We start from the raw sequence: 15,019 nt of genomic DNA, 5'->3' as shown, positions 1-15,019 counted from the left end.
CCAGAATCGTAACCACCAGGCCACCAGGGAATTCCCCTACACTCATTTCTCTTGGTTTATTTTTACTTTTGACTGCCTGTAGTATGTTGCCCCCACCCCTCTCACCTCGCTAGAATGTCAGCTCCATACAGGAACTGTCTCGATCACACTCTAGTCCCAGTACCTAGAACAGGGCCAGGCACGCGGTAGGTAAACCTGTGTGGGCTGAAGGAATGATCTCAGTGTTTAAAGACCTTAGAAGCTCTTGCAAGCTCTTGTTGGTCCTGTCCTCTTAGCTGGGAGACAGGGGCTGGGAACTGGGGAGCCGCCCTCTGATTTTAGGAGGGGGAGGCCTGTGGGTGGGCAAGCATCTGATGGCAGGCATCCCAACCCTGCTCACCTGCCCAGGCTCACGACGACGACCAGCCAGACACCAACAACAGCCTGCTGCACTTCAGCCTCCTGCCCAGCCCCTACAGCCAAAACTTCTCGCTGGACCCTGACAAAGGCATCCTCAGAAACCTGGGGCCCTTGGACCGAGAGGCCATCGACCCTGCTCTGGGGGGCCGCATCGTGCTGACCGTGAACGTGTCTGACTCTGGCGAACCTGCCCTCTGGACCACTGTTGGTGTCACCATCACTGTGGAGGTAAGGCCCGGCTCAGCCGGGGACGGGGTTTGGGATGAACCCCGTATTGGGAGGCTCCCCAGAAGGTGGCCCGTTCTCCCTCCTTCCCACTCAAATCACATTTCTGCCCTTGCAGTATGGTGGCTAAAAGAGTTCTGGAGCCAAGCTGATGGGTTAGAGTCCTGGCTCATTGGTTGTGTAACCTTAGGCAATCAGTCAGCCTCCCTGTGTCCTCAAGTTCCTCATCTGTAAAATGGGGGTGAAAATAATATGAGTTAATCAATGGAAAGTGTTGCAAAGAATGCCTGGCCTGGAGAAAACACTAGGGGCACACTGGGCGCTGCGAGGCAGGGGGGGTTAGCTCCATCATATTGATCAAAAAACTAAGGCGCACAGAGGTTCAGTTGCTTGCCTGGGTCACAGAATGGGGCTTTGAATCCAGTCTGTCTGGTTCTAAGGCTGCTGCCCGGTCACAAGCACCTTATGTCCATGATGTGGTTGGCACCCCCTTGGGTTATGCAGTGCACAGCCTGTGCCACTGTACACAGTAGCCCTGTTTCCCACGGGGTTGGGATGTGACTCTTTCCTACAAGGATCAGAATGAGACAGCAGGGAAAACTGAGAAACAGACGCCAGGTGAGGACTTACCAGCTGTCTTTGGGGGCGGGGGAGAATAGGCCACAAAGAATGAAAAAAAAGCAAAACAGCGTTTCTTGAGCCATCAGGGTTCTTTCACACCCATGAGCCCTGTGAGTAGGGATGACGCCCCCATTCTGCAGACGAAGACACTGAGGCCCAGAGAGGTCAGAGTCACACACGAGGAAGAAGTAGAGTTGGGCTGAACTCGGAGCAGTGCTCGTAGCTCCTCCTGTGAGGACGACCTTGAGAATGCAGCTGGCCGTGGGCATGGGGCAGTGACGCCATCTCTGGGAAATCTCCATCAGAAATTCCATCTGGTTAAGAAGGAGAGGGCTCTGGTTTTCAAAGATGTCCGTCCTACCGTTATTTAGAAAATGCCGAAAGCAAAAGTCCACGGGCCGCCCTGGGGAAGGACCGGGAGAGCCAAGAGCACTCAGCATGCACCAGCGTCAGGGGAGGAGGTGCAGGCGGAGTTGGCCTGATGCTGTGACAGGGACAGCACTCTGTGTGGGTGACCAGAGAGGTCACCGGAAAGGGAAGATGAGAACAGAACGCAGTGGGCATCCGAGGGCAGGACCAGGTCAAGCCCTATCATATGCCCCCAGCACCTCCCCACATGAGCTCAGAGCGAGTGTTGTGGAGTCAACTTAGGGTAGGAGGGACAGGAGAAAAGAGGGGACCAGGAAAAACTTGGGTATTTGTGGGAACATGGTGGTATTGGGACCAAAACAGTAAATCTGAGAGATGGGGAGTCAAGCTGGGCCAGGCAGGGACGCAGGTGGGGATGTAGAGCCATCCTTCTGGAGAGCAGGGTCTAAGAGAGCTGTGAGTGGTGGACAGGGGAACAAGGTGTGCACCCAACTTCAGAGGGCCCGCCATGGACCTCGGAGCCCCGGGGGGTGGGGTCTGGGCTAGTTCTGTCCTCTTGAAATCTGTTTCATCATCTCTGAAGTGGGCAGCACTGTCTGAGGAGATGGACAGAGAGAATGGACCGCAGATCAGGGGAAATATTGGCTTCTCAGGCTGTGTCTGAGGAGGCCCAACCTGGGAGCCTGAGTTCCCTGGGCTCAGAACTGCCTCTGTCTGCAGGACATCAATGATAATCTGCCCATCTTCAACCAGTCCAGATATTCCTTCTCGGTGAGGGAGAGAGACCCAGGTAAGTCCTCCCTGGGACTCCCTGGGTAAGTCAAGGGCAGGCCTGAGGGCCCAAGGAGGGTGAGGACAGAGGATGCCCCCGGTGGTGGCCGGGCTGGGGGTCCCTCTGCACTCTGCCCCTCGTCCACAGGAGTGCAGGTGGGCGTGGTGGAGGCCTGGGATGCAGACCAGACGGAAGCCAACAACCGCATCAGCTTCAGCCTGTCAGGGAGCGGCGCCAACAATTTCATGGTGCGAGGCTCGGTGCTGGGGTCTGGGCAGGCAGTGGGCCGCCTCTCGTTGCCCTCGGATGTGAGCCTGGACTACGAGACACAGGCCTCCTTCAGTCTGATCGTGAGTGCCGAGAACACGGATGCCCAGGGGCGTGAGGCCACAGCAGAAGTCCTTGTGACTGTGGAGGATGTGAATGATGTGCCACCCACCCTGGACTCAGCCTCGCTCCAGGGCGTCCGGGTGGCCGAGAATGGCTCACAGCATGGCATATTGGTCAACGTGGTGGCCCAGGACACGGACACCATGTCCCAGGTGGAGGTACAGCTTGTGAATGTCATCTGCACCAAGGCTGGAGTTGACGTGGGCAACCTGTGCCACGGCTGGTTCTCTGTGCTGGCCAACGGCTCGGTATTCATCAACCAGAGCGAGGCCATCGACTATGAAACCTGTGACTTGGTCACACTGGTCGTGCGAGCCTATGACGTCACAACAGACCCCCGCTTCCAGGCCTACAGTGACAATGGTGAGGCAGCCTGGCCTGCGGGGTGCAGCAGGCTATAACACAGGGGCTGTGGGAAAGAACTGGAATTTGTAAGGTCTGGGTTCAAATCCTGGCACCAGCCCCTACCAGCTGTGCCCCTGGGAAAGTCACGACACTGCCCTGAGCTCTAGTTGCCCCATCGGTCAAGTGGAGTTGGGTAGTAGGTTGGCTGTGAAGAGTAAATGAGAATATGTATGGAAGGCATGGAGTGCAGTGCTTGGCATGCTGTTGTTCAGTTGCCCAGTCGTGTCTTAGTCTTTCTGACTCCATGGGCAGCAGCACGCCAGGCCTCCCTGTCCCTAACCATCTCCCGAAATTTGCCCAAGTTCATGTCCATTGCATTGGTGATGCCATCCAGCCGTCTCATCCTCTGACTCCCTCTTCTCCTCCTGCCTTCAATCTTTCCCAGCATCAGGGTCTTTTCTAATGAGTTGGCTGTTTGCATCAGATGAACAAAATACTGGAGCTTCAGCTTCAGCATCAGTCCTTCCAATGAGTACTCAGGGTTGACTTCCTTTAAGATCGACTGGTTTGATTTCCTTGTTGTCCAAGGGACTTTAGCACTTAATGCTGTGATGCTGAGAGGCAGTGTAAAGAGACACTTCAGAGCCAGGCGTGTGCTCAGATCCCACCTCTGACACCAAGTAGTGATAACAGTCACATTAACAGCCAGCATATATTGAATCCTTACTACAGCCCAGCCTATGCTAGGCACCTTGCAAGCATTTCACTATTTTACTCCCACACAGTCCATGTGGTAGGTGATCCCTAGCCAATTTTATGGATGAGGAAACTGAGGTATAGAGTGGGCAGTTCAATAATCTAGCTTACACAGCTAACCAAGGTCAGAATAATGTTGTGGCCAGGTGGGACACACCTGGGCTGGGCTCAGTCCTGGCCCAGTGGTCTCACTGTGTGACTTTGGACAAGTTTGCTTATCCTCTGTGAGGTCTGGGGAGGATGCTCCCTCCTACAAAGGCCAGAGGAGACTGAGTTAGTAGCAGAGGGGACTGGGCGTGGGTGATGCATGGGAGGGAGGCTGCTGGGAACAAGCCTGAGGACCAGGCTTTGTGGGTCAAGTCTTTGCTTAGAGACCAAAGCCAGCCAATTTTTTCCCTCTAGGAAGCCTCCCCATCACCATCGAGGATGTGAATGACAACGCCCCTTACTTTCTGCCTGAGGATAAGACGTTCGGTAAGCTGCAAGCCCCTCCCTCCCCAACCACACTGTACTCTGCCAGAGCTACCTTTGGGCAACTCCCACAGATACTGCTCAGACCCCAGGTGTGCCCCTGGAAAGGGAGGAAGCCCTCCAGCCCTGCCTCTTTCTCAGGGATTCAACAGGAGGAGAGACCTGAGGTTTCACTCTATCTCTGTCCCAACTCACATGTGACCCTGGGCCCAGCCTTCCTTCTCTGGGCCTCAGTTTCCCCATCTGCACAATGGGAGGTGGAGGACCTGCTAACTAGTGGCTCAGAGGTAGCTGTAATGGGGATCTGGCAGTAGAGAGCTTAAGGGCAGGTTTGGAGGGATGAGCCCCGAGCTGGGCTATGGTCAGCACTTGGCCAAGCGGGCACTGGCCCTGATGCCACTGACCTCTTCCTGTCTACACTTGCAGTGATCATCCCAGAACTCGTAATGCCCAACCAGCAGGTGGCGTCTGTCCAGGTAAGTCCTTGGCTCCAGCCTTTGTCAGTCACATTAGCCCCAGCAGACACGGGGCCTAGGCCTTTAGGTCTTTCAGCCATCCTCCAAATGTTTTAACACTGGAAAGAAAATGTATTAACTCTCCAAAATGGAAATGAACCACCTGCTTAATTGATATCATTAAACTCCATTAATTGTTAAATGTGGTATTCATAAAAAATTCATGACCCTAAAAACCACTTGAAGTGCTTTTCTTCAGAATTCTGGACTATTACAGAGAAATCACAATAACTGTAAATTAAACAAGTTCCTGATATTAAATAATTTCCAGAGCAAGCTGCAAAAATGTTTTCAGTTTTTATGGCAGTGGATGTGTTTATTAGAGGGTGGTGGCTGTGCCCGCAGTGGGTGGGGGCTGAGGCCTCCCCCACAGTCCTGGGGCCTGGGCCTGGCCAGGCCTTTTAACTGAGCTGGGGAGCTGCTATGCCTTTTTGGAGCTCATTTTCCCATCCAGACAAGAAGCCGTCAGCCCTTGGCAGTAACTCCTTAGGGTTCAGGCGTTTTATATGTGGGTGGCCCTCCTTGAGTTATGGAAAGGGCATGGGTGTGGAGATGGATGGGTCTGGCCCTCCCCACTTACAGCCGAATGTGCCCTGGGGAGGACGGGTCTCTCTCAGAACCCCAGTGTCCTCCTATAAAAGCGGAATAGTAATTCTCCCTTTCTGGGGCTTCCCAGGTGGCGCTAGTGGTAAAGAACCCACCTGCCAATGCAGGAGACATAAAGATGTGGGTTTGATCCCTGGGTTGGGAAGATCCCCTGGAGGAGGAAATGGCAACCCACTGGAGAATTCCATGGACAGAGGAGCCTGGCGGGCTACGGTCCTTGGGGTCACAGAGAGTTGGACACAGCTGAAGCCACTTAGCATACACGCATGCATGCAATTCTCCCTCTCTAGGTTCTTTCTAGGCTCGAATGGTCAATTTTCCAATCTTCAGCCCTGGCTGAAGACGTTCATTCCAACGTCAGGAGTGTGGCCTTGGCTTTGAACAATTTTCTTTAAATTAACTCCCTTTTGAAACGTCAACACCAGCTCTGGCCTCATCCTGAACAGTGACATCAGCAGCCTCACAGCTCTGTGTGTTGGTCGTATTCTTCTCCGAAAGGCACTAGAGTGAATAAAAACGCCTCATTTCATGGTCCGCTGGGGGAATTCATACTCCTGTTAGTGAGCGCTGAAAGGAGGGCTCTGGGGGAAGGTGCTTGGTACACAGTAGGTGCTGAGGACGACTGGGTGCCCCTAGGCTTGTGCGTGTTGGCAGTGAGAGGGGGGGCCTTCCACCTGGGAGGGACCTGGGCAGTGACCTGTTGTGTTGAAGCAGGGACATGTTCAAACCCTGTTTGTTTAAAGCATTTGGTCAGTGGCCTGGGGAAAGCCAATAGAGGTCACAGCGGGGCCAGGCTCCCAGGCGACCCTAGCTTCAGATTCCTGCTGGGGCTGGAGGGGGGCCTGGCCTGGCCCAGCCCCCAGAGTTTGTTCACTCTGTCTTGCTCCCAGGCCAGAGATGACGACTCAGGGAACAACGGGGCCATCCTGTTCTCCATCTTCCAAGTGGACTTCATCGCTAAGGACGGGGCCGTGATCCCTTTCCAGGGCTTCTTCCGGATCTCCACTTCCTCGGAGGCCAGCGTGTTCACTGGCAACATTGAGTAACTGCGGGCAGCTCCTGGACAGTGGTGGGGGAGCCAAGTGGGGCCTCCGTGCAGGGAGTTCCCCATCCTAGGAGGGGTCCAAGGGGGTTCCGAGAGGACTCCAGCTTGGGTTTCAGAACTGAGTGATGCCCTCCTACCTTCCATAGGCTGGTCACCAGCCTTGACTCCACTCTCCAAGGCACCTACCAAGTGACGGTCAAAGCCCAAGACAAGCCTTCTGAGGGTCTTGCCCAGGAAGCCAGAATCACCCTAAAAGTGAGTGTTCGGTTCTGACCCGGTTCCCAGTGCCCTCTGCCAGCCCCAGGGTCCCTTGTGTCTCATCTTCTCCATGCCCCCCTCCCATAGCTCTTCACTGTGGACCAGAGTTACCGCGTGAGGCTGCAGTTCTCACTGAGCAAGGAGGAGGTGGGCGCCAAAACGGACGAGATTAAGGCGTAGGTCTGGGGAGCCAGGGGGGTGGGTGGCCTTTGGGGAAGAACAGGGCTTGGGAGCCTAGTCCCTGACAGAAATCTGAATGGAATATCTCTCAACGCTGTCCGTGACCCACATTTGATCTGGTCCTTGTCTTTGACCCTATACCTGTACCTGCACTTCCCTTCTGCATGCCCCCAGAAGCCTATGGTTGGCTGGGCAGAGACAGGCCTAAGTAGGCCTGCCACATCCAGTTGCAAAGGCAGTGCACTGCACAAGGGCACTCTGCTTGCTAAACTATAAACCCGGCCCCAAAGGAAGGGGCTTCCTTGTCTAATTTGTGCAAGAGTGCTACTTGCTTAACCAGTGGAGCTGTCCAGAGGAGGTGACCCTCACACAATCCCTAATTTCACTGGCAGAGCCCTGGCCACAGGCCTGGGCTAAGGTCCCTACCCCAGCCCTCCGTGACATCTGTCCCCTTTGCAGGGCTCTTGCTCAGGCAACCAGGACTACTGTCTACGTTGTGGACATTCAGGACATAGACTCCCTGGTTCGGTGAGTGCCCACTCAGTGGCTGGGGCAAGGAAGAGAGGATCAGCAGCAGGGGCGTGGCCGGGTGGTCCCAGGCTGCAAGCTTCACCTCTGCCCCATTCCAGGGCCCGAGGACGTTCCTACCTCGATGCCTATTTTGTCTTCTCAAATGGGTCGGCCTTGACCCTTGACCAGCTGAGTGTGTGAGTGGGGTTGCCCTTGGGGTGGGCTGGAGGGTAAGCAAGAGGCCTGGGGGATGCCAATGTCCCTTGGGCCTGAGCGGAGCTTTGTGGCCAGGATGATCCGGAATGACCAGGACTCCCTGACGCAGCTGCTGCAGCTGGGGCTGGTGGTACTGGTGAGTGTTGGAGGGACAGAGGTAATGGGGGAGCAGGGAGGCGGGAGACTGACCCCACAGCCTCCTCCCATCACACTCCTTCTCTAGGGCTCCCAGGACAGCCTAGAATCGGAGTCTCCGGACACACTCCGCAACGTCACCATAGGACTGGGAGTGGCTTTGCTGCTGGTCATCGTGATCTTTAGCACGATCATCATGTGTACCCAGAAGAGGTGCTGCTCCCATCACCCTCTGTGTCTCCAACCTCCCCTCCCTCACCACCCAAGATATCTAGGGGTAGAAAGACCTGGGGCTTAGGTGTCAGGTACATCTGTATTCAATCCACAGTGACTCCTTATGATCCCTTGGGTAGGTCATCTCCCCTCCCCAAGCCTCAGTTTCCTCATTTGCAGAATAGGCTTGATGCTAGATTCCCCAAAGCATTTCAGGGATCCATGTGCATCTCATACCAGCAGATATCTGGCATATGTTGTTGTTTAGTCACTCAGTCCTGTCTGACTCTCTGCGACCCCATGGACTGCAGCACCCCAGGCTTCCTTGTCCTTCACTATCTCCCAGAGTTTGTTCAAACTCATGTCCATTGAGTCGGTGATGCCATCCAACCATCTCATCCTCTGTTGCCTCCTCCTCCTGCCTTCAATCTTTCCCAGCATCAGGGTCTTTTCCAATGAGTCAGTTCTTTGCATCGGGTGGCCAAAGTATTGGAGCTCCAACATCAGTCCTTCCAGAGTATTCAGGGTTGATTTTTCTTAGGATTGACTGATTTGATCTTCTTGGATTCCAAGACTCCCAAGAGTCTTCCCCAGAATCACAGTTCAAAAGCATCAATTATTTGGTGCTCAGCCTTCTTTATGGTCCAACTCTCACATCCATACATGACTACTGGAAAAACCATAGCTTTGACTACACAGACTTTTGTCAGTAAAGTGATGTCTCTGCTTTTTAATATGCTGTCTAGATTGGTCATAGCTTTTCTTCCAAGGAGCAAGCATCTTTTAATTTAATGGCTGTAGTCACTGTCCACAGTGATTTGGGAACCCAGGAAAATAAAATCTGTCACTCTTTCCACTTTTTCCCCATCTATTTGCCATGAAGTGATGGGACTGGATGCCTTGATCTTCATTCTTTGAACACTGAGTTTTAAGCCAGCTTTCTTTCACTCTCCTCTTTTTACCTTCATCAAGAGGCTCTTTAGTTCCTCTTCGCTTTCTGCCATTAGAGTGGTATCATCTGCATATCTGAAGTTGTTGATATTTCTCCCAGCAATCTTGACTCCAGCTTGTGAATCATCCAGCCTGGCATTTCACGTGATGTACTCTGCATATAAGTTAAATAAGCATAGTGACAATATACAGTCTTGATGTACTCCTTTCCCAATTTTGAACCAGTCCATTGTTCTAACTGTTCTAACTGTTGTTTCTTGACCTGCATATAGGTTTCTTAGGAGGCAGGTAAGGTGGTCTGGTATTCCCATCTCTTTAAGAATTTTCTGCAGTTTGTTGTGATCCATAGTCAAAGGCTTTAACCTAGTCAATGGGGCAGAAGTAGATGTTTTTCTGGAATTTCCTTGCTTTCTCTATGATCCAATGGATTATGGCAATTTGGTATCTGGCTCCTCTGCCTTTTCTAAAACCAGCTTGTACATTTGGAAGTTCTTGGTTCATATGCTTTTGAAGCCTAGTTTGAAGGATTTTGAGCATTAACCCTGCTAGCATGTGAAATGAGCACAATTGTACAGTAGTTTGAACATTCTTTGCTATTGCCTTGCTTTGGGATTGGAAAGAAAACTGACCTTTTCCAGTATTGTGGCCACTTGTGGCTGAGTTTTCCAAATTTGCTAACATATTGAGTGCAGTACTTGAACAGCATCATCTTTTAGGATTTGAAATATCTCAGCTGGAATTCCATCACCTCCATTAGCTTTGTTCATAGTAATGCTTCCTAAGGCCCAATTGACATCACACTCCAGGATGTCTGGCTCTAGGTGAGTGATCTCATCATCGTGCTTATCCAGGTCATTGAGACCATTTTGTAGAGTTCTGTGTATTCTTGCCACCTCTTCTTAAACTCTTCTGTTTCTTTTAGGTCCTTGACATTTCTGTCCTTTATTTTGCCCATCTTTGCATGGAATGTTCCCTTGGTATCTCTAATTTTCTTGAAGAGATCTCTAATCTTTCCCATTCTACTGTTTTCCTCTATTTCTTTGTGTTGTTCACTTAGGAAGACTTTCTTATCTCTCCTTGCTATTCTCTGGAACTCTGCATTCAGATGGGTATATCCTTCCTTTTCTCCTTTGCCTTTTGCTTCTATTTTTTTCTCAGCTATTTGTTAGGCCTCCTGTCAATAACTTTGCCTTCTTGCATTTCTTTTTCTTGGGGATGGTTTTGGTCACTTCTTCCTGTACAGTGTTACAAATCTCCATCCATAGTTCTTCAGGCACTCTGTCTACCAGATCTAATCCCCTGAATCTGCTCATCACCTCCACTGTATCATCATAAGTGACTTGATTTAGGTCATATCTGAATGGTCTAGTGGTTTCCCCTACTTTCTTCAAGTTAAGCCTGAATTTTGCAATAAGGAGCCTATGATCTGAGCCACAGCTCCAGGTCTTGTTTTTGCTGACTGTAGAGAGCTTCTCCATCTTTCGTTGCAAAGAACATAATCAATCTGATTTTGGTATTGACCATCTGGTGATGTCCATGTGTAGAATCATCTCTTGGATGACTCTTGGGTTGTTGGAAAAGGGTGTTTGCTATGACCGGTGTGTTCTCTTGGCAAAACTTTGTTAGCCTTTGCCCTGCTTCATTTTGTATTCCAAGGCTGAACTTGCTTGTTTCTCCAGGTATCTCTTGACTTCATACTTTTGCATTCTAGTCCCCTATGATGAAAGGGACACCCCTTTTTGTTAGTTCTAGAAGGTCTTGTAGGTCTTTATAGAACTGGTCAACTTCAGCTTCTGCAGCATTAGTGGTTGTGGTATAGACTTGGATTACTGTGATGTTGAATAGTTTGCTTTGGAAACAAACTGAGATCATTCTGTTTTTTTTTTTTTTTTTTTTTTTTAGATTTCATGCAAGTACTGCATTTTGAACTCTTTTGTTGACTATGAGGGCTATTGCATTTCTTCTAAGGGATTCTTGCCCTTATATATGACCATTCCTATCCATTTTAGTTCACTGATTCCTAAAATGTTGATGTTCACTCTTGCCATCTGCTTGACCACATCCATGGTCATGGACCTAACATTCCAGGTTCCTATGCAATATTGTTCTTTACAGCATTGGAGTTTACTTTCACCACCAGACACATCCACAGCTGAGTGCCAGTTGTGCTCTGGCCCAGCCTCTTCATTCTTTCTGGAGCTATTTCTTCACTTTTCCCTGGTAGCTTTCTGGACACCTACCAATCTGGTGGGGCTCATCTTCCAGTGTTATTCATATCTTTTTGTCTTTTCATACTATTCATGGGTTCTCAAGGCAAGAATACTGGGGTGGTTTGCCATTCTCTTCTCCAGTGAGCCATGTTTTGTTAGAACTTTCCACCATGACCCATCCATCTTGGGTGGCTCTGCAGAGCATGGCTCATAGTTTCACTGAGTTACACGAGGCTGTGATCCATGTGATCATTTTGGTTAGCTTTCTGTGATTATGGTTTTCATTCTGGAGGCTGTGGGACTATAGTTCTTGCTTTTTCTGTCTGCCCTCTGATGGAAGAAGGTAAGAGGCTTGTGCAAACTTTCTGATGGGAGGGACTGGCTGTGGGAAAAATTGGGTCTCCTCTGTTGGGCAGGGCCATGCTCAGTAAATCCTTAATCTAATTTTCTGCTGATGGCTGGGGTGCTCCCTTCCTGTTAGTTGTTTGGCCTGAGGTGGCCCAGTCCTGGAGTCTACAGGCTCTAAAGTGAAAGTGAAGTCACTCAGTTGTGTTCGACTCTTTGCAACCCCATGGCCTGTAGCCCACCAGGCTTCTCCATCCATGGGATTTTCCAGGCAAGAATACTGGAGTGGGTTACCATTTCCTTCTGCAGGAGATCTTCCCAACCCAGGGATTGAACCTGGGTCTCCCGCATTGTAGGCAGACGCTTTACCATCTGAGCCACAAGGGAACTCTAAGGCAAGGCTAAAAGCAAACTGCAGAAGGACTTATGCCAACATACCCCTCCTAGGATTGCTGCTGCCCGTGCCTGAAGGTGGCAGTGGGTTGGCAGTGGCCTGACTTGGGGACAGGGGCACTGGCTCATGCTATGCATTTAGTAAATGTTGCTTCTTTCACCCTTTCTAATACATATGGAGGCAGTAGCCATATCTGGGTGTAATTCTAGGCTTTGCCACTGATCAGCTGTGTGGTCTTCAGCAGTGATTTCCCTTCTGTGGTTCTTACCCTCTGTAAGATGGCGCTAACACTCCACCAGCCAGGTTGTGGTGAAATCACACTCTCAGGGCCTGTACTGGGCACACAGTAGGTGAACAGGGAAAGTAGTGACCTCCCCTTCCGGGTTCCCCATAGCTACCAGCGGAAGCTTCGGGCCATGAAAGCTGCCAAGGAGGCCCGGAAGACAGCGGTGGGGGTGATGCCCCCAGGCTCTGCCATCCCTGGGACTAACGTGTACAACACTGAGAGGTAAGTGGGGATCAAAGGGTGGGTAAGAGGCCCCATGGGGTGGTTAAGCCCATGGTTACTGGACTGGGCCTTCTCTCCAGGGCTAATCCCATGCTGAACCTCCCCGCCAAGGACCTGGGCTTTGAGTCCCAATCTTCCTCCAGCGACTTGGACCACATCAGGTGAGTAGTGCCCCTGACAGCCAGGCTGGTTGGTGGTAATAGTCATGGTGTTGGAAAGGGTGATAGTGACAGTGATTGGTGTGGTGATGGATACGGTGGTAACGGTGGTAGTGGAAGTTGTTGGCCAGAGACAGGCTGGATTGGGCCTGCCAATCATCTGAGCTCCATCATCTCCCCTACAGCGTCAACTCCCTGGATGACAATTCTGTGGACCTGGAAAACAGCAGGCAGGAAATCAAGGCAAGATGGGGGATGAGTTGGTACCTGGGGCTTCTGACTTAGGGCTCTTCTCTGAAGAGGTGGGGATCAGGACAGAGCTCGAGGGACCTGCTGCTGACATGGGTGTGTCGCTGCACTCAGCCCTGGGAAATCCCACGGCTTTGGAAGGGGACCCAATCCTTATTCCTCTACTCATTCACTGTGACCCTGGGTGGGTGACATCTTCCCTCTGGTTCTCAGTTTTCTCATCTATAAATGGGGATCAGAACACCAACTATTCAAAACTGTTGTGAGGATGAAATAAGAGTGGGTATAGAAACCATCTGGCACAAAGCAAGTGTTCAGAAATCTGGTTCCTTCCCTTTATATCCTTTATATAAAAGCTGGTGGGGTGGGAAGAGGAGATCCGGAGATGAACATAATCCAACTGAAGAGCAAAGGTAGGCTCGAGTGAATAGCAGCGCTATTGTTTGTTCAGTACGCTAGTTGGTTCGGTTAGATCAAGCATTTGCATAGCCTGGGCTGCTGACATGGGGAGCTCTTTAGATGTGAGTATATCAGGTCACAGCCCAGAGACTCTGATCAGCTACGGTGGGCCTGGGAAGCAAGGTGCTGCTAAAGCTCCTGGGATTCTAATGTGCAGGTGAATGAGAACCAGGCAACTGGGAAAGTAGATTAGAGGGCTGGGTGGGTGATGCGGCGCCAGAACCAGGAGCAGCTATCCTCTCCTTCCCACTTTGAAAACCACTACTGGAGTAGAAGCTCTAAGGCCCACTGACATTTGATAGTCTATGGTTTTGTGTGTGTGTGTGTGTGTGTGTGTGTAGGGATGGGTATCCACCCGCCATTCACCTTATCCATCCTACTTTGGGTCTTACCCTCAGCCTAGCCCTGCCCTCCTGGGGATCCACAGCCACCCTTCATGCTTCAGGACTTTCACTTTTAAAAAATATTTATTTATTTGTTATTGGCTGTGCTGGGGCTTCCCTGATAGCTGGTAAAGAATCCAGGCTGTGCTGGGTCTTTATTGCTGTGTGAGGGCTTTCTCTAGTTGTGGTGCATGGGCTTATCATTGTTGTAGCTTCTCTTGTTGTAAAGCACAGGCTCTAGGGCAAGCAGGCTTCAGTAGTTGCAGCACACAGACTCCATAGCTGCAGTTTGCGGGATCCAGAGTGCCGGCTCAGTAATCGTGGCGCGGGGGCTTAGTTGCCTCGAGACACATGGGATGTTCCTGGAGCAGAGATCAAACCTGATTTCCCTGCATTGGCAGGCAGACTGGGCTTCCCTGGTAGCTTGGACGGTAAAGCGTCTGCCTACAATGAGGGAGACCCGGGTTCGATCCCTGGGTCGGGAAGATCCCCTGGAGAAGGAAATGGCAACCCACTCCAGTATTCATGCCTGGAAAATTCCATGGACTGAGGAGCCTGGTGAGCCACAGTCCATGGGGTCGCAAAGAGTCGGACACGACTGAGTGACTTCTCTTCTTCTCTTCTTAATCACTGGACCACCAGGGAAGCCTCATGCTTCAGGCCTTATTTTCCCTTAAGGATCCCTTACTTGAAAAGATTTGGTCAACCAAAGCCTCTTACAGGTGTTAAAATATCAGAATGCTGCCCAAGGACCTGGCTGTCACTTGAAGGCTTCCAAATGGGCCCCCAAGGATGAAGGTGGTGGATGGGGGTTCAGGCTGCCAGGCAGTGCTGGAGGCCTCTGGATGGATGGCTCATCTCTGGGTTCGAGATGGTTTGGAGCAAAAACTCCAACTTAGGTGGAGGGAAACAGTCTTGTGGGCTGGAGCCGGCGACTGGGCAGGTGGTTCCTAACAGAGGCTAAGGTTGACCCTAGTGGAGGAGAATGGAGTGGGGAGGGGAGTAGAGTCAGAGACCCCAGCAGTGGGGCTGGACCTGTGGGTTGGGGAGGGCCAGGGAACTCCCAGAGAGTCTGGAGAGGGAGGAGGGCCAGAGCTCTGAGCATCTTCAGGCCGGTAAAGAGCCAATCCTGCGAAGGCAGGGGCTGGGGTTGTTTCCGTGATCCTGCAGTGGAAGGTGGGCCTTGAGGTCTCCAAGTGCGGAATGCAGGTGGGGCCTTTTTCCAGAGACCCCTTGGGGCCGACTCACCTAAGCCTTCCATAAATGTTTGTGTGGAAGGTCTGAAAAACCTGAGGGCTCATCCAGTCTGAGTTTTTCAAGCCAACGAGGCCAGGGA

The 15,019-nt window shown here is 51.5% G+C and overlaps 1 protein-coding gene across 1 annotated transcript in view; it reads left to right on the top strand.

Annotated features, from left to right (window-relative positions):
- CDHR2 (cadherin related family member 2) overlaps nt 1–15,019 on the top strand; it is a 43,044-nt gene that overhangs the window by 26,752 nt on the left and 1,273 nt on the right. The window contains exons 17-31 of the mRNA XM_043465824.1: nt 388–627; nt 2,335–2,404; nt 2,534–3,139; nt 4,280–4,351; nt 4,775–4,824; nt 6,360–6,511; nt 6,661–6,769; nt 6,860–6,948; nt 7,412–7,480; nt 7,582–7,659; nt 7,754–7,814; nt 7,902–8,026; nt 12,321–12,434; nt 12,515–12,595; nt 12,778–12,835. Coding sequence (XP_043321759.1) covers nt 388–627; nt 2,335–2,404; nt 2,534–3,139; nt 4,280–4,351; nt 4,775–4,824; nt 6,360–6,511; nt 6,661–6,769; nt 6,860–6,948; nt 7,412–7,480; nt 7,582–7,659; nt 7,754–7,814; nt 7,902–8,026; nt 12,321–12,434; nt 12,515–12,595; nt 12,778–12,835 — 1,974 coding nt within the window. The remainder of the gene's footprint in view (nt 1–387; nt 628–2,334; nt 2,405–2,533; nt 3,140–4,279; nt 4,352–4,774; nt 4,825–6,359; nt 6,512–6,660; nt 6,770–6,859; nt 6,949–7,411; nt 7,481–7,581; nt 7,660–7,753; nt 7,815–7,901; nt 8,027–12,320; nt 12,435–12,514; nt 12,596–12,777; nt 12,836–15,019) is intronic.

This window comes from Cervus canadensis, chromosome 4 (assembly GCF_019320065.1).
Source record: "Cervus canadensis isolate Bull #8, Minnesota chromosome 4, ASM1932006v1, whole genome shotgun sequence".
Taxonomy (NCBI): domain Eukaryota; kingdom Metazoa; phylum Chordata; class Mammalia; order Artiodactyla; family Cervidae; genus Cervus; species Cervus canadensis.
The sequence above is the reverse complement of the archived record's forward strand: the minus strand, read 5'-3'. Positions and strand labels throughout refer to the sequence as shown.